This window comes from Pseudonaja textilis, chromosome 4 (genome assembly GCF_049901715.1).
Source record: "Pseudonaja textilis isolate UNSWEBS1 chromosome 4, rPseTex1.2, whole genome shotgun sequence".
NCBI lineage: Eukaryota > Metazoa > Chordata > Lepidosauria > Squamata > Elapidae > Pseudonaja > Pseudonaja textilis.
Window position 1 is genome coordinate 14,917,511 of NC_141993.1, and position 23,626 is coordinate 14,941,136.

General features: G+C 39.8%; 1 protein-coding gene across 4 annotated transcripts in view; it reads left to right on the forward strand.

Annotated features, from left to right (window-relative positions):
- GBF1 (golgi brefeldin A resistant guanine nucleotide exchange factor 1) overlaps positions 1-23,626 on the forward strand; it is a 324,935-nt gene that overhangs the window by 160,389 nt on the left and 140,920 nt on the right. For all 4 annotated transcript variants that reach the window (XM_026710970.2, XM_026710972.2, XM_026710971.2 and 1 more), the window contains exons 20-22: positions 13,711-13,836; positions 19,566-19,648; positions 20,000-20,236. In XM_026710970.2, the coding sequence (XP_026566755.1) occupies positions 13,711-13,836; positions 19,566-19,648; positions 20,000-20,236 (446 nt within the window). The remainder of the gene's footprint in view (positions 1-13,710; positions 13,837-19,565; positions 19,649-19,999; positions 20,237-23,626) is intronic.

A 23,626-nucleotide genomic window follows, 5' to 3' on the forward strand; every position in this document is an offset into this window, starting at 1 on the left:
CCTATGATAGTCCACATGTACCTACAGAGAATATAAAAAGTCTATATAACCGCTGTTTAAATGCCAAGTTTTTGAGATGTAAAAAAATCAGACCAAGATTAATCACTTCAGAATTCTTTCCATCTTTATTTAATGTAACATATAAGCTGTACAATTCAGTTAAAAAACAAGCTGAAATTTTTTAAGGAGAAAAAAATAACAACAATAAAAAATTAGAATAACATGATTGCATAAAGATGCACACCCTTAAACTAATACTTGTTAAAGCACCTTTTTATTTTTTATGACATCATCTAGTATTTTGGTGTAAGAGTGTATTAGCATGGCATACCTTGCCTTGAGATTCTTTGCCCTCTCTTCTTTGCAAAAATGCTCCAAATCTGTCAGATTTCAGGGGCATCTCCTGTACACAGCCCACCACACAGATTTTCAGTTGGATTCAGGACCAGGCTCTGGCTAGGCCATTCCAAGATATTAATATTCTTCTGATTAAGCCATTCTTTTGTTGATTTGGAGGTATGCTTTGGTTCATTGTCATGTTAAATGATGAAATTCCTCTTCATCTTCAGGATTTTATGAGGTCTGAAGGTTTTGAGCCAAAATTGACTGATACTTGGAACTGTTCATAAATCTCTCCACCTTGATTAAAGCACTAGTTCAGGTTGAAGAAAAGCAGTCCCAAAGTATAATGCCACCACCATGCTTCACTGTGGGCATGGTATATATTTGGTGATGCTCAGTGTTGCTTTTATGCCAAATATACTCTTTGGAATTATGACCAAAAAGTTCAACCTTGGTCTCATTAGATCTTAACACATTTCTTATGTGCTTTTGTGAGAGTTGATATAGGTTTTGCCAAATGTAGCCAGGCTTGGGCGTTTTCTTCATAAGAAAAGCCTTCCATTATGCCACCCTAACCCATAGCCCAGACATATGAAGAATATGGGAGATTGTTGTCAAATGTAGAACACAACCAGTACTTGCCAGAAATTCCTGCAGAACCAGTTTTCTCCTTGTTTTTTCATCAATTTTGGAAGGACAGTTCTTGGTAATATCACCATTATGCCATATTTTCTCCACTTGATGAGTCATGTGTTCCATAGTATATCCAATTCTTTTTGCACCCTTCTCCTGACTGGTAGCATCCAACAGTGAGATCCCTTTTGATACTTTATAAGCTCTTTGCATACAATAGCTTTTTCTGTAAGAGGCAACTGAGTAAACATCAGAAAAATCATACTAGAACAGCTGATCTATGGACTTGATCAGACTTTAATTGGTAGCAGGTGTGTACTATTTAACATCAATTTGAATTTGATTGGTTAATTCTGAACACAGCCACATCCCTAATGAAAGGGTGTGAACACTTATGCAGGTATATTCTTGTAGCTTTTAATTATTATTTTTTGCACTCAAGGTGGTGAACATACCTGACACAACTTCCTCCTCCTATTTTCCCCACAACAATTAATTGACCTGAGAGACAGTGACTGGCCCAAGGTCACCCAGTTGGCACTTATGACTAAGGCAGGACTAGAACTCATGGTGTGTATGTGAGAGTATGTGTGTGCATATATATGTGTTGTGCCTCCGAGGTTTGAACCAGGTCAGTCAGCAGATGTAGGCTTGAGTGAGGAAGATCTGGCACTGAGATTCGAGCCTGCATTGCTGAGCGACGTTGAGAGGAGTCTGGGGGAGGGGGAGGAGTTGAATCTGAGAGATGAGCCTGATTTATTAGAAGTTTCAGAGACATCTTCCTCTTCTGGAACTCCCTCCCTGATTGCACCTCAGGTGTTAACTGTTAATCAGGAAAGTGTGCCAGAGGCTTCAAGCGATGATGAAACTGCCGGATGCTGGCTGGATGCTAGGACTAGGAGAAGATTGAGACGTCAATCTCAATTAGAAAAGAGACGTCCAGCCAAGGATTAATTAATGAGACTGACACGCCCCTTCAGGGGATATATAAGGAGCGTGCTAACGCCTCTCCCCCGCTCGAAGCAAAGTGAATTTTTAGTGCTTTTTGGATTCGGAAGAATATGTTTGAAGTGGCCGTCATGATTTATGAACAATTCAGATTTGCCAGACAGATTCCAGGAAGACTGCTAAGGACTGTGAAAACAGAGCAGTTAACTCTTTTGGGTTTTGTTTTGTTTTGCTTGAATATTTGAACTCTGGAACTATGTATTCTCACCTGTGGATACAGGTGAGACATAACATATGTGTATATGTATGAATGTGTATATACAAGTCACTAGATGTGGGACCCCATTAATTGGGCTTTAGGAAGGCAGGATTGCTGCTGATGTATCAGCCTTCCTGCTATAAAGCAACCTCCCTGCTGAGATCTTTTAACTCCATTTCAGGATTATTATTATTATGGAATTCTTCAGATTTATGGTTCTTGGAGACTTCAGTCTGCCTTCTCTAGTGGTGGAGTCTGAAGCATCTCATGTCAGACTCAAAACCAAGAATGACGTGGCAATTCTTCCAAATGGAGGTCTTTATTGTTTTATACCAGGGGTGGGCAAACTTTTTGGCTCGGGGGCCTCATTGACTTTTAAAATTTGACAGACGGGCCGCCACCTGGTGTCGAAATGCCTGTCATTACAAGTCAAAATCAAATGAATGCAATCATTCAATCATTCACATCAAACCTTAATTCTGTACCAATCTTCAGCGGGCCGGATTAAAAAGACCAATGGGCCGGATGTGGCCCGCGGGCCGTAGTTTGCCCACCCCTATTTTATACCCACAGACAAAATCTTGCCATACTGAGGACTCTACTATATGTATTCTCTATGAACTTACAGGGAGGAGCTGGCTTCACTCTTTTTCTCCAACATAATATTTGGACTGAGTTGCTTCTTACTGCTCTAGAATCCCCCTGCCCCCAGTTATCCACCTCCTCATTATATTCCATCACAGCTCGGGAGTTCATGCCCACCATGACAGCCATGGGCCTATCCCAGATCATACAGAGCCTAACTCAGGGCAGTGGTCACATACCAGATCTGGTATTCTTATTGGAGTAGAAGCTATGGTATCTGAAATTGGGGGGCTCTTGGTGTTTTTCTTGTCATGGTTAGATCACAGCCTGATCTCCATGGGGTTTTTCTAATGCCACTACCTACTGTAGGGAGGCTGGAACCGTCAGATTGGTCCACCCCCAGTGACTAATGGACCTGAAGGTGTTCCAGAAGGAACTAGAGATTGTTCCTGCTGGTTTGTAGCATGGTCCATCTGAAGCCTTGGCTGCTACTTTGAAACAGAGGGCAGTTGAGGAATTGTCACTCCCCATGGGTCACAAAGGAATTGAGAGAATAGAATAGAAATAGAAATAGAGCTGGAAGGGACCTTGGAGGTCTTCAAGTCCAGCCCCCTGCTCAAGCAGGAGAACCTATGTCATCTCAGACAAGTGACTGTCTAGTCCCTTCTTAAAAACCTCAAGTGATCGAGCACCCATGATTCCTGAAGGCAAGCTGTTCCACTGATTAATTGTCTTTGTTGTTAGGAAGTTTCTCCTTAATTCCAGGTTGCGTCTCTCTTTGATCAGTTTCCAACCATTATTTCTTGTCCTGCCCTGTGATGCTTTGAAGATTAATGTGACCCTTCTTTGTGGCAGCCTCTCAAATACTGAAATACTGCTATCATGTCACCCCTAATTAGCCAAACCCAAAACCTGCAGCTGTTCTTTGTATGGTTTAGTATTCAGGCCTTTGATCATCTTACTTGCTCTTCTCTGAACTTTTTCCAAAGTCTCATCATCTTTTTTGTAGTACGGTTACCAAAATCAGTTGCAGTATTCCAGGTGTGGCCTTACTAGGGTTTTGTAAATGCACCACTAATATTTCACGTGATTTTGATTCAATGCCTCTGTTTATACAATCCAGGATTGTATTAGCTTTTTTGACTTTATCAAAGAATGAAATAAGATTTGTTTGGCATGGTCTGTTTTTAACAAACCCGAGCTGGCTACTAGTTATAACTTTTATTTGCTTCTAGTTGTTCGTAGATCTGTGTTTTGATTATCTTTTCCAGGATCTTCCCAGGTATTGATGTTAGACTGATTGGTTTGTAGTTTTCTGGGTCTGTTTCTCCCCCCCTCCTTTCTTGAAGATGGGAACCTTTTTCAAATCCTCAGGTCCTTTTCCAGTGCTCCAAGATTTTTGAAGGATTTGGTACAGTGGTTCTGAGATTACATCTGCCAGCTCCTTCAGAACTCTGGGATGTAAATAGGTCAGGTCCCGGTGATTTATATTCCTCAAGGTCAGATAGTTGTTCTCTTACCATTTTCTTGCTTATTTTAATTTTTATTTCTGGTTTGTCTCTTACAGTAGCTTTTTTGGTACATTGGGCTATAATTTCTTTTTGCATGAAGACTGATGCAAAGAATGAGTTAAGCAGCTCTGCTTTCTCCCTACTGCCTGTTACTTTGTTACCAACTTCTCTCTTTAGTGCAGTGGTCCCCAACCTTTTTTGTACCAGGGACCGATTTCACGCAGAAACACTTTTTCAAGGACCAGTTAGGGTTAGTTAGTTAGTTAGTTAGTTATTATTTATTTATTTATTATTTTTATTTCTTATTTCACTTACTATTACACTATAATATCAACTCATCAAAATGTAGAATCAGTGGGAGCTCTGGGCTTGTTTTCCTGCAACTAGACGGTTCCATCTGGGGGTGATGGGAGACAGTGACACTCAAATTGTACTCCTTATATCCAGTCTACTCCGTAGTCTTGTTTTTGTTGCTGTCAATGCAGAAAACCCCGCCTCACAAAGATAAGAGGTTGAAAATGGAAGCAGGACTTTCAGTGCTTTTGTGGCAATGTCAGGATGTTCCGCTTTGACTTTACTCCAGAATGAAAAGAGATTTGAAGTTGTTTTACACATGGATTGAAGGCCACCATCATTTGCAATTTCAAGTAGTTGTTCCTCTTCTTGTAGGGTTAAAGTTGATTCCCCTGGCTTCTTTACAAATGGGTTCCGGATCCATTTCTTCCCCAGCCTGGGGTCTTTTGCGGTGGGGAAGTAATGCTCAAACTCTTTTGAAAGCTGCAACAGGTGATCATGCACTAACTGGGTGAATGAAGGTCCAAACTCAGTCTCTTCCATAATCCCTGCTACTATGTGAAACATGTCAAATATCCCTGTGTTCACTCTCCGTCTCCATAACTGCAGTTTGGCTTTGAATGCTGCAACCTTATCTGCCAACTTGAAAACGGTTGTCATTTTCCCCTGAAGTGAAAGATTGAGTTCATTGAGCAGGTTAAAAATGTCACACAGGTAAGCAAGTTTCAAGACCCAATCAGAGTCACTGAAGTATGCTGCCAGTGGTGACTGGTTTTCCAAGAAAAATCTCTGCAGTGACTCTCTTAACTCAAAAACTCTTGCCAGCGATTTACCTCTTGAAAGCCATCTCACTTCTGTGTACAAGAGAAGTCGTCTGTGTTCTGCATCCATCTCTTCACAGAGCTGTTCGAACAGATGTGAATTCAGGGCATGTACTTTTATGTGGTTAATAATTTTTACCACAGCTTGCAAAACGCTCTTAAGCTCAGGTGGCATTTTTCAGCTTGCCAGCATTTCCCTATGGATGACACAGTGTGTGGACTCACATTCAGAGGCGACCTCCTTGATCCACGTTGTCAGACCTGAAAGCCGCCCAGTCATTGCAGCCGCTCCGTCCATGCATACACTGACACAGTGCGACCAATTAAGCCTCCCAGATATGTACTCGTTCAAGGACATGAATAACTCTGCAGCTGTGGTGTTAGTTGGCAGAAATAGTGCACATAGCAAATCCTCATGTACATCCTCCTGAAAAATGTATCTCACAAAAACGAGCAATATTGCTTTGTTGTCAACATCTATAGATTCATCCAGCTGAATCGCGTACCATGGTGACTCATGAATCCTCTCAAGTAACTGTGCCTCGATGTCCTCTGCTATATCAATAATTCTTCTTGTTACGGTGCTCGCCAAAAGGGGGATGTTTTCAACCTTTTTCACTGCAGCCTCTCCGAAAAGTTCACCGCAAATGTCCTTTGTAGCAGGCAAAATCAATTCTTCCCCAATAGTAAAGGGCTTCTTAGCTTTAGCAATGCGGTCCGTGATCAGGAATGATGCTTTTAGCGCGGACACATTTGTTGAAGTAGTGGCCTTCAATAATTATTTCTGTCCTTCATTTTCCTGTTTTTTTCTTTCAAAATATTCTAGGGGTTTTCTTTCAATGCTGGGTGTTTTGTCTCCAGGTGGCGGCGCAGTTTTGATGGTTTCATGCCTTCATTAGCAAGTCTGTCACTGCATATTACACAGAGTGGGTGGGGGGCTTGTGAATCACCTGTTGCGATGAACCTGTAACTCAGGTAGGTATATCTTGGTATATCTTGGTATTTTCTTTTAAATGCCGCTTTCTTTTTGCAGGCAGTCTGTGACCCTTCTGCTGTCTCATCGTTGTCTCGTTTACCCTTTCCAAAAAAACTCTCCAGTGAACTCTGTTTCTGGCTCATTTTGCAAGGGCTAGCTTACTAGATGAGATTAGGCAGATGAGAGTGAGAGGTGTAGAGTTGTAATTGCAGGAATGTTCTTATCTTGGATGGCAAACCAATGGGGAAAATGTATTAGAATCTTCCAGTAGCAATAACATAGACTTTGACTAGAGATAATTAATTGTATTAATTACTATGCTAAACAGTAATGAAAGTTAAGCAGAAACCAAAAGTAACCAATGTTGGAGGATTACTAAAAATGTGTATAAATGCTAGACTAGACTCCAATAAAGTCATCATGATTCAGTTGATCATGATCAAACAAAAATATATTTTTGGCAACATATATGTTTTCTCCAAAAGCGTTTTGTAAGGTAGTAATCTGCAATTCAGATTTTACATTTAGGATGGGTTTGATCTCCCATATGGTCTTCAGCTTTCCACAATCTCAACAATTGTAAGGTGTGTGGGGAATTCAGAGAGTCCAAGTCCACACATTTTAAAGATTTGTCATATATATATAGTAGGGATTGCACTAAACATATGTAAATGCAAAGAAACCCTTTGCCTATCCAGTGTTTTCAACTCCAGCAATTTTAAGATTATGTGGACTTCAACTCCCAAAATTACCCAGACAGCATTCCAGACTTCTTAAAATTGAGAAACACTGCTCTTCACTTTAAAAATGTTAAACAGATAGCTACACTTTCCCACTCATCCCCACACATTCCCCTTCTTCCAAAATATCTACAGCCCAAATATTGTCTTCACCCATTCTAGTGAGATCTGGATGCCACAAAATGGATGCTGGTAGATCGCCATTCTTCTTGGTTCATTTGATCATGATATGGAGACAATATTCCACTCATAATCAAAGTTGGATTGGATTTAATAATCATGGTTAATGCAGGCATGATATTCCCCTCTGAAAAAAAAATTGGAACTGGCCAAAAGAGACCCCGTGCCACGCGCCAAGAAATCGCATGCACAAAACCAACGCTACACACCCTTCCTTTCCAGCCAGTCAGGTGTGGATCAGCTCCGGAGCTGGGCAGTCGCTTCCCTGGTGGCGGGGCCGAGGCCGCCACCCAGGGAGTGCCCGCTGCTTTCCCTCGCCAGGGCCGGGCGGTGGCGTGCTGGCCTGAGTCACGTGGCCCCCGCCTGGCAGCGCGCTCCTTGGCACAAGGCAGCCGGGTTGCGCAAGGAGCCCGGCCGGCCAGGCGAAGGGAAGGCAGCGAGGGCCCTGCTGGCCCGGGGTGGAAAAGCCGCTTGGCAAGGGGCCGGGGAAGCCTGCGGGCGGAGGACCAAGCGCGCTGGGAGACAGAAATTCGGCCGAGGCCGTCAGATGGAGACGGCTGGTCTGTGGCTGCCCAGCTCCCATTTTCTGCTGCTCACCTGAGTGGTCTGTAGCCGCGTGTTGGTGAGGCGATTGAAGAAGAGCTTCTCGTGAGCCTTGACCAGGTTGCCGGCCGCTTCCAAAGAGGGCAAGGGAGTTCGTGCAGGCTGGGATTGACGTAATCGGCAGCAGCGTAGCCTCCCTTCACCAGAGCCTCGCAGAACTCCTGGCATAAGCCCGGTGAATCAGGAGCCTCCTTCTTAGGGAGAGCAGCTTCTCCACGGCTACCACATTTCCCTTTTCTCTAGCCACGCATGGCGTGGAGCTGATGTTTTTGGTCGAGCGAGACTGAGGGACGGCGTCAAAACCAGCGCTCGATCCAGCACGTCGGAACAAGATGGCGCCGAAGCAAAGTAGGTGGACCGGTTCCAAATGACCCGCGGACCGTTACCGGTCCGCAGACTGGTGGTTGGGAACCCCTGCTTTAGTGGACCTACTGTTTTCTTGACTTTGCTCTTGTTATTAATATATTGAAAAAAACTTTTTTTTAGTTATCTTTGACTTAGTTTATTCTGAGCCTTTGTTTTCCTGAACATGTCTTTTCATGTTCTGGCTATCTGCTGATAATCAGCCTTAGTTATGTGTCCCTGTTTCCATTTTCTGTGCTTAGTTATTGTCTTTCAGTTTGTCAGAGAGATCTTTGTGCAGCCATGCTGGTTTCTTCTTGAATTACTTTTCAGTGGTATTATGGTAGACTGGGCTTTTATAATAATATTTTTTCAGAGTTTCCCAAGCTTCTTAAGTTGTTTTTCCCCTTTAGGATTTTCATCCATGGAATCTTTCCTAGGATCTCTCTGAATTTGTTAAAATCAGCTCTTTTAAAGTTTAAGGGACTGGTTGGATTATTTTCTATTGCTTGTGTTTGCATTATATTGAATTCCAGTATGATGTGGTCACTTTCACTCAAAGTTCCAGCAACTTCAACTCCCTCTGGCACTTCTTCTCTGTTAGTAAGAATTAGGTCCAGTATAGCTTTTCTTTTAGTTCCCTCCTTTATCTTTTGGATAATAAAGTTGTCAGCTAGGTTGGTTAGGAATCTGCTTGAGTTGGTCTTCCAGTGGATAACTGGATAGTTAAAGTCTCCCATTACTACTATGGTATGCTTCCTGCATATATTTGTTAACTGATTGGTTGGGTGGCCTGTAACATACACCTATGCCAGTGTCACCTTTCTTCCTTTTTATATTGACCCATATACATTCTGGAGGAGTTTTATCTTTGATCATGTGCATTTCTGTAGATATGTATTGATCTCTCACATGTAATTACCCAGATTCAGAATTTTCTTGTTGCTACCACTAACTTCCAGTAAAAGACATCTTTTCTCTAATTACAAGAGTCTAAGTATTTCTTTCCTGGATTTCGAACGGAGCAGCAGCTGACATTATTCTGAATCTCACTCTACCAGCCCACCCGGAGAGATAACACAATTTCTTCCGAGGGGGTCTGAACATCATGTCAACTTCAGCCAGTGACCAAGAAGCCCTGGGTGCCATTGGAGGGGAAGACTCGTTCCTGCTAGAGGCAGTAAGAGAAGCTGACTTGTTAGCAGAGCTCAACCTTGAGGAAAAACCAGCTGTAAAACCCAAATGGTCATTTGGAGTAGGTTGGAAGGATCCTGAGGAGCCCCCCCACCCCCCCCAGGAGTCAGCATCACCTGTCAGCGTGGAAGAGAGGAGCCAAGGCAAGAGAGGGAAAGGAAAGATTTTTTTACTAAATCAAGCCAAACGCCTCATAGACAAAGCCCACGGAGAGCCTCACGCTGAACAAAGGTATAAGGGAGAGGAGTGGGAGGCAGCCCCAGCCAGAAGAAGCCGAGCAGCCATCCCCATAAATCACCCTGGGTAGCGCAACAGCAAGCAGCAACCCCAGGGCCCTCAGAGGAAGGAGTAATTGCCAGAAGACGTGGAACTCCAAAGTTGCCTCCGTTGGAAGTAAAATATGGGGAGGATGCCAAGGAGTTGGGATTTTTCCTAGCACAAGTTTGGGGCTATATGGAGGAATATGGAGGGATTTTTCCTCAGAAGCAGCCAAGGTTAGATGTGTTACCAGGGCTCTGGAGGGAACAGCTGCAAAGTGGATGGTGACTTTGCATAATGATAATGCTCCCCAGCTGTTGAATTATAACCTGTTCATGACTGCGCTGAGGGCAAGGTTTGAGGACCCACTGGCAGAACATAAGGCCAGGATTAAGATTAAGACCATAAATCAGGAGCGGAGATCAGTGGCTGACTACACCCAGAAATTTAGAGAACTGGCGTGTCATATTCGAGGCTGGTCCCAAGGGGCTCTGATAGAATGCATTGCCAGAAGAGACCCCAATGATCTGTAGCTGTGGTACGTGCTGGAAGCAGAGGTGGAACTTGATTTAACCCGAAACAGACATCGAGGAGGCTCTGGTTGGAGCAAGCCCTCCCCCGCACGGCCTTCAGAAGCCTTCAAACCCCAAAAGGGAGGGATGGCGGCAAGACTCAAGACTACTGTCTGCGACTCATTGGACTAACGTCTTTTTTCTAGGAGGGCCGAATGTCAGCCTTCAAGTTCTTCCTGCTTTCCTTTGCTCCTTTCTGGCTGCTATGAGTAACGGGGGGTGGGTGGGGGGTGGAAAGTGTTGAAAGTGTTAATAACTAATATTGTATAAACTGGGGAGGGTTTCTCACTCCTGCTTAGCTTTCTCTTCTCTGCGCAACTGCAACCCTTTATCTGAGTAAGCCAAGATCAACTAATCATTACCACCTGGAGATGTCCGCATGATGTAGTTCACAACATTTAATTGGAAGAGCCGTTTGAACTGTTGGGGGTGGGAACATTTCACTCCCTTGATATATGTGATGTGCGTGCCTAATTACCCAGATTCAGAATTTTCTTGTTGCTACCACTAACTTCCAGTAAAAGACATCTTCCCTCTAATTACAAGAGTCTAAGTATTTCTTTCCTGGATTTCGAACGGAGCAGCAGCTGACAATTTGTTTGAAAAAAGAGATTAAAAAAAAGTTTTAAAATGTTTATTTTGGTGGTTCATTTAAGGATGTGGAAGATTTTGCCACAGTTTTCCAGAAGAAAAAATTAAGTTAATAGTTTAAAAATGTAATAGTTCATTTAAAGTTTTCAAAATTTAAAAGTTTTAAGGTTTAAAAATTTAGAATTTGAAAATCCCTTTTTTTAGTGAGTGGATGTGTTTTGCTCTTAGCATTGTTTCTACCTTCCTCTCTATGGCAGCCCCTGGAATATTGGAACACTTCTATCATGTCTCCCCGGTCCTTCTCTTCTATGCACGCACATGTATCTCCTCCATTTCCTCACATTATCATGCTTTATCAAGTTGATATAAAATGTGTCTGATAATTATCCCTATTTTTTTTCTATCCTTTTTTTCTGTCTATGTGCTCATTTTTCTACCTTATTATTAATGTAACTTGCTTACTATTATGTTAGTTTTATTTATCCTTTTCTTCCCTATATTTTTTACAGTTTTTGAACTCCAGTTCCTTCCTACCTTATTATTTAAGATTTGCCTTAAGATTGATCTTTGCTAATCCTATTCTTCCCTGATTTCTAATGTTTTGTTCTTGTCCTTATTATTTGATTATTTATTTGTCCTTTATTTTCTGTCCTGTGCTTATTTTTATTCTCTACTGGGGTTTTCCCTCCCTTCCTATTGGGACCTCAAGCTTAATTTTTGCCTTCACTTGCGTTGATTGCTGCTTTGGCATCTTGTTTTCTCTGCCAGCTCTCTTCTGTCCTTTGGTGCTCGGGTCTTTTCAGCCTAGTCTTTGCTCTGGTCAGCTCTCTGGCCTGCTGTTCAGCTTTCCAGTTGGCTCAGCTCTGCCATTTGGTCTGCTCTGCTCAACCCTCCACTCATCTTTAAAGATCAGATTTCTCTAACTCCATGCCTCTTTGCTGCTATACTGCTTGTCTCTGCTGCTACGGTCTCCCCTCCACTGATTCTGCTGCTGCGTTTCTCCCTTCTTCCAATTCTGCCACCACCAATTTCTCACAGCCACTGGTTCCCTCTGCTGGATGGGTTGCTCCAGGCCCTTTGTCTTCTGCCAGACAGGTCGCTAGGAATGGCTCCTGGGCTAGCAGGAGGCGGGTGTGTGGGTGGTTGTTGGGGTGCCTCTAGTTTCCTAGGCCCTGGGGCCTGCGATGACTGCTGCCCCTTCAATCTGGGCTGCCTAAATTGGAGTCTAGGGCTATGCAATTACCGAATATACTGGGACCCACTGGTTTGCTACCTCTAACAGCCTCCCTTCTTATCTGCTGTTCAGCTACCAGATCGCTGCTCTCAGTTGCATCTTTTCCAATGGTCTGCTACTTAGTTGGGTTTCTGAGCTGAATCTGTTGTTTTGTGCTATCTTCAACTCATGTGCAACCATTTATTTGTTACATTGCTGTTTTGCTGGCATTTTTCTCCTTACCCCATTTTTTTTCTTCCTTTATCCTTTCTATCTTCCTTATCTAACTTTCTGCTCCTTTTTCCTCCCTCCCCCCTTACACTTTCCTACTTAATTTAATAACTTCAAAATTATTATTCACCTTCTCTTATGCCTTGGTTTTTATATTTTAATACTGTTTTTATATTTTAATACATTTCTTGTTTTAGATATTTTTGCACACTGTCCAGAGTCACTATTTGTGAGATGGACAGCCTTATAAATCTGATTAAATAAATACATGCATAAACATAGTTTCAAGATTCGAAGCACACTTTTGCTGTTGCAAACTTCTCAGCTTGTGAATGAACTGGGCGGGGGGGAGGAAAAGGGGAGATGGAATGAAGGTTCTAGACATCAAGAAGAGAAGCGTGAGAGCCAAGAACATTCCAGCATGTGTTTGCAAAAGGCAAATGCTTTTTCTCACAACAATATTGTGAGGCTCAATTGGACAATGTGACCTTCACTAAAGGGGAAGGGAGAATCCTATACTTTAATTATGTGGGTTTGCATGGGAATTAGTTAGATCTGGTTTAAACCTAATCAGTGCCAAAATGATGTACTCAATATATCAAGTTTTGCATTCAGAGATTGGATCATCTTGCTTGTGTTTGCTTGGTTGAGTTTGTCAGTCGGAACATTGACATTAAACCAGATTTCCCAAATTAACAAAGGACAAGGGTGTCCTGGGTTTCCACAGCCTGTCTGATCACCTCCGGAAGAGCTGTGAAGACCCAGGAGAAGATATCCAGGGTGGAAAGTAAAGGAGAGCAGATGGCCAAGCCCGGGACCCCAGCAGCAGGCCAGGTGGATTTTGGCACCCAGATGTGGTAACCCATGTGAAAGGGCAAGCAGAGAAAACTCAACAGCTAGCAGCATGGGAGGAGGACGTGCCTTGGGGACTCTGTCAGGCGAGCAAGGAGCTGTGGTGGGGTGTGATTAAAGTATAGAATCTTATAATTATGTGGGTTTGTGCGGGAATTATTAATCAGTGCCAAAATGATGTACTCGATAAAGTTTTGCATTCAGAGATTGGATCATCTAGTTCGTGCTTGCTTGGTTGGGTTTGTCAGTCAGAACATTGACACATAGTTTGATAAGTAAATAAATACACACACACTTGCAGTTGAGTCATATATACAAATTTGGTAGGAGGAAATATTTTCCAAATTACATTTTTTGGGAATTGGCAATCTTAGATTGGCAAACCTAGGCAGAAAATCTGGGCAATTCATAGGACTTTTTGTGTGTGGATTTATAAACAATTTTCTATTTACAGTTTTCTATTTAGAGGGGAATGGCTTAAAATCATGGTATTTGACTTTCAGTTATATACAATACTATGGTTACATTATCTTGGATCTGTTTTCCATTCTCATTTTCTTTTCAGATATCAAATGGGACTCCATTTGCTAATAGTGATGCCTGTTTTGCTCTAGCCTATGCAGTTATTATGCTGAACACTGATCAGCACAATCATAATGTTCGCAAGCAGAATGTACCTATGACATTAGAGGTAAGATATTTCTTCTTCCTGGGATCTGCTAATCTGAATATTTTGACTTTTTTTGGTGGTGTCTTGGGCTTTATTAAGATTATATTTTCATCCTCAGATTTCTTGTTCCTATTTCTTTTATTTTCAATAAAAGGATCAGGAAAATATTTAAAATTAGAATATAGTAAAATAAAGTTCTTATAAAAAGCGCTAAAACAAATTCCTTACTGTAAGAGTCCATAGTAAATAAGATCACTTTCACTATGTAGGAAAAAATCTTCATGCCATTGACTTCTTTGTGATAAAAACAAAAGTGTTTCGTTGGTCCAGAAAAAAAAGCAGTAATAAAGAATAAAAACTTCATGTTTATAATGCACCAAAGTGTGTGTGTGTGTGGGGGGGGTAAGTTTAGTTCAGCATTCCACCAGATGTTTAACATTTAAAATGTAAAGCAAAAAGAAAAGAAAAGAATTTCACATTTGGAAGCATGCTTAAAATTTCGAACAACTAGAATATTAATGATTAAAATGACGATATGTCAAAAACCAATGCTATTAGTAGTTATATATACTCCCAATGACAACCAGAAGGAGTTTTACAGTAAGTTGCATGAAAAAAATTATTGGAATAGGACAAGGGAATATATGTATAGTTGGTGATTACAATGCAATAGTGGACATTAAAAACAATTATGTTAGTAATAAAAAAACAGAAAGAAAAAGAAAACTTTACCAGCAGCCTTTTTTGAGATGACAGACGAACTGAATTTGATAGATATGTGGAGGAATTTAAAACCAAAAGAGAATAAATTCACTTTCTATTCCAATTCCCACAAGTCATGGTTAAGGATTGACATAGTTTGGATGAATGGGAAAATGGGGAAAGAGATAGAGGCAATAGAAATAATGCCAAACATGGACTTCTGGGTTGAGCCCTCCTCGCCGCCAGACTGTAGATCATGACTGTCCATGGCTATGGTCCATGCTCTTTCATTGGAGAGCCCCAATCATTGCAATTAGGGCTGAAGCTGCCTTGGAGGGGGGTGGAGTAAGGGGAAGCCGCCAGCCAGGTGAGGGGAGCCGCATCTCCCCTTCTGGGCTTGGTCTTTTTCCCCCTAAAGACAACTGAAGCATTGGTCCAAAATGGCCACCCTGAAGAGGAAGACTTAGCTGGACTAAGATTTGTGCAGGAGTGAAGAAAGAGGTGGATAGCATTTGAACCGGGACAATTGGACGAAACAACCAAACAAAAAGTACCCCGGGATTAAGGTAACATTGAACTTTTAAGAAAAGAAAAGTGAGCGGTGAAAATACAAAGGGACAGGGAAAAAAATAAGAAAATAATTTTGACAGCTAAGCAGGGCTTTGAACCCGGAAAGGAAGAAGCCAGAACTAAAGACTTAATTAAATTGAATTAAAATATTTTGACAATAAACAGGCATAAAATAAAGCTGGACTTAAGATTGTCAAATAATAATAATAATAAAATTTACAAATTGGAGACTGAATTGCTTTGGAATATTGAGGTTCAAAAAACCCTAAATAATAAAATAGTGGGATAAGGCATAACAGAGAGTGCCATCTTGTGGACAAAAACTTAAATTCAAACAAAAGGGAAATCATCCTGTTTCTTTAGGAAATTGTGTTGATACAATGTTAAAGAAATATTGAAACAAAGTAAGAATCTTAGAAAGTGAAAGCTGAACCAGAACAAAGGAAGAAGCAAGGAAAGACTGACTGCGGGATTGATTGATGTTTTTGGTATAGACCCTGGGTTGGAACCATTGAGAACTTTAGAAAACTTGAAGAAGAAAGAAGGAAAGTAAAAGGTTTTTTTGTGTGTGTGGATTTCAACGATTATAAAATATAAGAGCGTGTAATAATATATCTCTTCGGGAATTAAAAATGGAACTTAAAAATATGAAAGAATTACTACAGGAAAGAGGCGAATCACTTTGCTCTGTGTTAGAAGAAATGGAAATGGCGATTGAAGAACAAGAAGAACTTTAGAGGAGGCGGAGTCGGTTCAAGGAGAAGACATCTTAAATAGACAATTAACACAAAGAACACTACAAAGATGTGGGGAAAGAAGGAAGGCTAAAAAGTTGAGATTTAAGAAGGTAATTAAAAAGGGGAATACCTGTGAAATCAGGAGAGGTAGAAAAGTGCAGCAGAAAAGGGGAAAGCAAGATATCAAGAAAGAGAGGGACATAAACTGGAATGAGAAAAGATATGGGGAAAAGAGGGGGAGGAGAGGCAGTAAGAAACAGGTGCAGGAAATAAAGAAACACAGAAATAGTAAAATGATGAAAAGAAATTGTTTTTATAGAGATAATGGCTGATGAATTAAAAAGGGGATTCTGCAGGGTGACAAGGGGTAACAAGAATATATTTGCAATTAAAAAATACTTAGAAAATAGGGCAATATAGATTATCAAAGGAGGGATAGATACTGATAAGTCTTATTGGGTGAATATACATTTTTATCTTTATCTTTAAAAAAAAGTTAAGGGAAAAGTTAAGGGCTTTGAACCTGGAAAGAAGAAATTGAAGAAATTGTAGTAATTGAAGTGAATGTGAAGATGTTTAAAAATGAGGTCAATATCAGTGACCAGGAATTAAATAGTCAATTTTTCCCTTTTACTCTTTTGAAATTAGAAATAAAATTAAGGGGAGAAAATATATTGCAGAATCCAAATGAAAAGATTTAATGATTATTATTGTAACTACTTAAAAATAAAGGTTTATTGGGAATTAAGATGAGGGAATAAGGGTATATTTTAATCACTGAGGTGTCACACTCAGAGCATTAAAAGGGGGGAAACTTATGCTTGTTTCTTTTTCTCTTGTGTTAAAACTTGTACTAATCTAGAATTTATAGAAAGAACGTGTGATAAAAAGAAAATATGACAGATTAAAGAACTATTTAAATTGATATGCTAATACAGGCTATTAAAAGGAAGGAGAGACATTAGTAACCTTTTTTTATTAGGAAAACATATATTGTTATTTTTATTCTTAAAATAAATATTAAAGAATTATATTTGGAATAATTGAAATGAAATGAAAGGATGTTTGGATTGAGATTAATGTAAGAGATTAGGATTAATTTGCTTGTTTTTTTTCTTTTCTGAAAGTTTGGAATGGAAAAGGTAATAATAGAATTAAGTATGCATATATGAATGTATAACTATTGTCATTTCTGTATGTAAAAGTGATGATCCAGAAATATGTTGTCCACTAAAAAGAGCTTTTTGTTTTTATATGAAAAATTGAATAAAACTTGTTTTTTAAAAAAAGAAATAATGCCAAACACATGGGCAGACCACAACCCCCTCAAAATAACCTGGAGAGATCAAAAGAAAAAAGAAGATGGACATTGAATCCACAGATTTTAAAAGAAAAAGAATATTTTCAAAGGATTAAAAAAGAATTGGAACTATTCTTTAAAAAAATATATGAAACAACACACATCATTATGGGATACCATACAACTTATGGGATACCATGAAAGCATATATATGCGGAATAACAATAGCATACACGGCAAAGAGAAACAAAAAGAAATGGAGACAACAGGAGGAGATTAAAAAATTAAAAACCCAATTACAAATAAAACCACAGAATGATCAAATTAAGGAGGATATGAGTTTAGCTAAATATAAACTAAATATATTAGACAAAGAAGAAAATTCAAGAAATCTAAAATTTGTAAAATAAAACTTTTTTGAACATGCAAATAAACTGGGGAGATGGCTACCTTATAAATTAAAGAGAGAGAGAGAGAGAGAGAAAGGATAATACAGCAGTTGCAGGATGAAAATGGGAATTTACAACATAATATGGAAGAGAAAAAAAGAATTACTCAAAAATATTTTGAAGGACTCTACAAACAAGAAGAAATAGCAAAGGATAAAATAAGACATTATTTGAAAGTGGAAGGTTATTCGATAGCACAAGAAAAGAGAAAAATGCTAAACAAGGAAATAACACTAACAGAACTGAAAAAGGTAGTGCAAAAGCAGACAAATATCAAAACTCTGGGGCCAGACAGACTTCCACAAGAAATATATAAAAATATGGGCGAATTGCTAGAGCTGTTAATGTTGGAAGTGTAAAATGACGCATTGATGGAGCAAGGCTACCCGAATCTTGGAAGGAGACATATATCTCCTTGATACTGAAAGGGGGGACAGATAATAAACAAATAAAAAACTACAGGCCCATCTCACTGCTAAATACCGACTACAATATTCACAAATATAATAGCAGAAGGGATGAAAAAATTATTAAATGATACATCCCGATCAAAATGGATTTTTGCCGACAAGACAGATTAGGAATAATACAGCAATGGTAGTAAACATACTGGAGTACTATGAAGCCCATCCAGAAAAACAAGCTGCTCTAATTTTTCTGGATGCCCCAAAGGCTTTTGAGAATCCAAATTGGCAGTTTATGATCCAACAAATTAAAGATATGAACCTTGGAGATAAATTTGAAAAACTGATAGAGGCAATATTTACCACTCAAAAGGCGAGCATAATATTAAACAGGGATACCACAGGGACATTTAAGATAACGAAAGGAATAAGACAGGGATGTCCGTTATCACCTCTACTTTTTATCCTGACATTAGAAGTATTATTAATTTGAATTAGACAAAACCCAGGAATAAAACGAACTAAAATAAAAAAAGAATACAAAATCCAGTCATTCGCAGATGAGCTGGTATTTTTCATAGAGGAGCCAATGGAGGCGGGAACTATTTTAATACAAGAGATAGAAAAATATGGAGAGGTGACAGGCCTCAAAATTAATGGAGAAAAGACTAAAATATTAGTTAAAAATTTAACAGAGAATTAGAAAGTAATGGGGTTGCAAGTTACAAAGAAGGTCAAATATCTAGGAATATGGCTAACTGCGAAGTGTTCCTTGAGAAAATAAGATAATTACATGACACTGTTTCAGAAAGATTTGGAATCATGGGGGAAATTACAATTATCTTTATTAGGAAGAATCACTACTATTAAAATGAATGTTTTACCTAAATTACTTTATCTATTTCAAACAATTCCCATGAAATTAGACAATTTTTTTTTGCTGAATTAAATAAAATCACTATAAAATTTGTATGGTTAGGCAAGAAGGCTCGAATAAAATTAACAGCACTACAGGATAGTAGAAGTAGAGGTGGCTTCAGACTCCCAGAATGGGGATTTTTTTTTACAATGCTGCAGCATTGGTATGGATTAGGGAGTGGGTAAACTTAAATAACAAAAGGATTGAGTAGTAGGAATAAGAATAGTAGAGATAAGAAAAATGTATATAAATTAATATAAACATATGTAGATTTGTATATGTAACAACAATGCCACAATGTTGTTAAAGATGAGCATGAGATATGTAAATGTGAAAAAGCATAATAAAAATAAATAAATTAAAATTCAAACAATAGGAAAAGGTGGAGATCTGACTCTCTGGCCCTAGAGCCAGCTATTGTGGCAAAATCAACTGTTTATCAGAAGGGAAAATAAAACTACTAGAGCACCATTTTCAGAGGATCCCTTTGCTTCTATTTTTATGCTGGTTTTTTTTTAATTGTAGTATCTTAGAAACTAATCCCAAAATGTTCCAAAGATGTGTTGCTTCTGAATTTCATAATAAAATATTCAAAATATATCACAATAAAGCTTATTTGCAGAATTCAGAATTCTGTATTGAATGTTGTACTTTCATTGCTAATTACAGGAATTCCGAAAAAATCTGAAAGGAGTAAATGGTGGCAAAGATTTTGACCAAGAGATGTTAGAAGATATATATTATGCTATCAAGTAAGTATAAATTAATCATTGGAAGGAGGGAGTTATCAGAGCAATCTGATTTTTTAAAAAAGTTAATTTGATGTAGTGGCTAAAGGGCTAGCCAGTAGACAGTGAGTTCTAGTCCTGCTTTAGGCATGAAAAACTGTATATGTGTCTTTGGGCTATTCACAGTCTCTCAACCCGACTCATCTTACAGAAATTGTTGTGGGGAAAATAGGAGGAAAGAAGCATATTGATACATTTACCACTTGGTGTTATATATGAAAAAGTGGTATAAAAATGAAATAAAATAAATCCTAGCATGTTTTCTACGGTGCATCTTAACTTATCATTTAATGTTTCTATATTCATCTCTGATAGAAATGAAGAGATCGTGATGCCCGATGAGCAGACAGGTTTAGTAAAAGAAAACTATGTATGGAGTGTGTTGTTGCATCGTGGAGCTACTGAAGAAGGAGTCTTTCTGCATGTTCCATCTGGCAGCTATGATCATGACCTCTTTGCCATGACCTGGGGACCTACTGTTGCAGCTCTTTCCTATGTTTTTGACAAGAGCTTAGATGAAACAGTCATCCACAAGTCTATTTCTGGTTTCAGGTAACACTCCATCACAGTCTACAAAATTATTTTATGTACCATCTCCTTATTTTGACCAAAAACTTCGGATGCATGCTGATGTTTTCCACAAAGATATCTAACAATGGCCTGTATAAAATGGGTCCACTGGTCTTCGATGTCTACCAGTGGTGGGGTTCAATTTTTTTTACTACTGGTTCTGTGGGCGTGGCTTGGGCATGGCATGGCTTGGTGGGCGTGGCAGCGGAAGGATACTGCAAAATCCTCATTCGCTCCCCACTCTAGGGGAAGGTTACTGCAAAATCCCATTCCCTCCCCACCCCATTAATCTGCTTTCCAGCTCCGTGTTCCTGTGCAGGGCAACAAAAGAAGACCCAGCTGATCAGCTGGGACTCGGGAGGAAGAGAATAGATGGGGGCAGGGGCAGTCAGAGGTGGTATTCCAAGTTACTCAAAATTTCCGCTACTGGTTCTCTGAACTATTCAAAATTTCTGCTACCGGTTCTCCAGAACTGGTCAGAACCTGCTGAATACCACCTCTGTCTATGCTATCATGCAGTAGTTATTGAAATCTGTTAGTCAATGTAAGTTGGAACTGCACAACAACTGCAGCATCCTTCAATTGCTTGAGTGCAATAGGGCATATTGTTTGGCATTGTTGTATTTTCTTTAACTTGAGTCAGAGTGACACCATGACCAGGTAATGGTCTGAGTTCACATCTGATCCTAGTAGGTGTAATACGTCAAGCAACACTGAATACCACTGCATATAAATACATATATAGTTCATTTTGTTGCTTGTGGAACTGTCAGGAGAGTGCCATCTTGCCTTGAGAATGCAGTTATGTTCAAAAAACACTTCAAAAAAAAAACTTGAATCAGCCAGCCCCCAATATGACCTATGAGTTTAGTAATGCAGATTGCATTGCACTACTGGATATTGAACTGAGCATAATTACAATCTATGAAGTTCAATGTTCAAATAGTTCCTTGAAGAATAATAAAGCTGCCAACATAGATAAGATCTTAACAGAACTTTTGAAAGCTGGTGGAGATCTGGTGATGGAGCTCATTACATTATGAAACATGTGTTGGCACACACAATGCTTTCCTGACAATTGGCAAAAGAGAGTTATTGTTAAAGCTTCCCAAGAAGGGAACCCCAGAGTCTATAATAACTGAAAAGTTATCACTTTTCTTTCCGTACCTGGCAAAGTGTTCCCAATCATTCTCCTTAGGCTCCTGCAAGGAAAAATTGATAAAATGCTATTGGAGGAGCAGTCTGGGTTTCGTCATGGCCATTCACACCCTGAACAAAATTTCACTTTCTTTATATATATGTATTTGTATGTCTATATGTGTGTATGTATGTATGTATGTATCTATGAACTATGTATGTATGTATGTATATGTATGTATATATATGTATATATATGTATGGTATTCAGCTTTGTTCGGGTATTTTCCCACATCATTATAGTTGTTCGACAAACACTATACAGAATCCTGATGATGGCAGATGAGATTCTGCCGAAACGTTGCTACAACTTTAAAAGCACAAGTATAATGACGTGGGAAAATACCCGAAAGCTGAATACCATACATATAAATACCTGCAAAAACTTAAGTGTATGTATGTATGTATGTATGTATGTATGTAATTTATATTGCCACCTATTCGCCCATGGCAACTAGAGGTGGCTTACAGAATGTAAAACCATATTTAAAATTAAAAAAAAAATAAAAACTAATAAAAAGAATCAAATAAATTAATAAAATACAATAGAACAAAATCTGGAAAAAATAAATAAAAAATCACCCCCAACTCCCAACCCCTGCCCCAATGACAGCAGATCACACGAGCCATTTGATGGGCTTCATCCCGCTTTGAGTTTCCCAGGCCCACTGACACAACCTGGTCTTCAGTGCCTTCCAGAAGAGTATTAGAGAGGGGGCCATTCTAATCTCTGGGGGAATGATGTTCCACAGAGAGGGAGCCACCATAGAGAAGGCCCTTCTGGGTCCCACTAAGTGTATCTCCCTCAGGAATGGGACCTGCAGCATTCCCTGCCTCCCCTCTCTAATGGGTCAGGTAGATGTGACCGACAAGATACGTTCCCTCAGATAACCCAGTCCCAAGCCATGAAAGGCTTTAAAGGTGACAACCAGCACCTTGAATTGCACCTGGAAGCAAATTGGCAACCAATGCAGCTCCCACAGGAGAGGTGAAACTTGTGCACACCAGGGTCTGAACAAAACCATGCGGGCAGCTGCATTTTGCACCAACTGGAGCTTCTGGGTGTTCTTCAAGGGCAGCCCCATGTAGAGCATGTTGCAATAATCAAGACAGGAAATGACTAGGGTATTTGTGACTGAGTAGGGACCGTTGGTCCAGGAAAGGGTGTAATTGGTGCACCAAAAATCTGTGCAACATTATTGAGCAGTGTATCAAATTCCACTGATCACTTGCTATAAATTTTATAGACTTCAGGAAGACTTTTGCTAGCATATAACGGGACTCCCTGTAGAACCTGTGTAGAATATATGCAATCCTTGATCAATTTATTAACCTCTTCAAAAATCTGGATCATAACAGAGTTGCTGTGTAAAGATCAGTAGTGGAACCACCAACTTTTCGAACATTGATATTGGTGTTAGACAAGGCTGCATTTTATTACCCTTTCTGTTTTTCCTCATCATATTCCAACTGTCAGTCCTGCCCCGACTTGGTCCCTTAAGAAAGAAAGATTTTAATTTCATTTGTAGTGAAAAATATACTTCACTAAAAGGCCAAGTGGTTTACAGTATAGGAGAGCCAGAAATGAGTATCTGCACCAACTTTCTCCGGTTAACTTTCCCCCTTTATTTCCTTCCCATTACTGATTTCTCATTGTCCATTCAATTTTAAAAGAGATGTTTTGGAAACAGTCGTTCTGTGGATGGGTGGGTTTCAAAAATTTCAGCAACCAGTTCTCTGCCCAGTTGCTGGGCGGGCGTGGCCTAGTCGGCTTCCTGCACCACAGCAAGATCTGGAGGCCTCTGGAGGCTGGAAATGGGCCTTCTGGAGCCTCCAGCAGGCCCATTTTTCACCCCGAGCCTCCATGTGGGCCCTGTACTTACCTGGGATCCAAAACAGGCCTCATGGAGACTCCTGGGAGGGGCTAGGTGGTAGGTGAGGCCAGCCAGGGGTGGGATTTGCCAGTTTGCTAAACTGGCCATAAAATTAGCCAAGGGTTTGCCCGAACCAGGGCGAAGTGGTAGCAGCCCATTGAAGTATTGAAAAGGTACTTTTACTGAGTTTGAAATGATAACAGCGAAAGCAAAGCAAGATCTGAGCCAAAAAGTGTGAAAGTTACATATTGAAACCCAGTTCTTGCAACTGTTCTTCATATGTTTTAGTCTATAGGCCTTT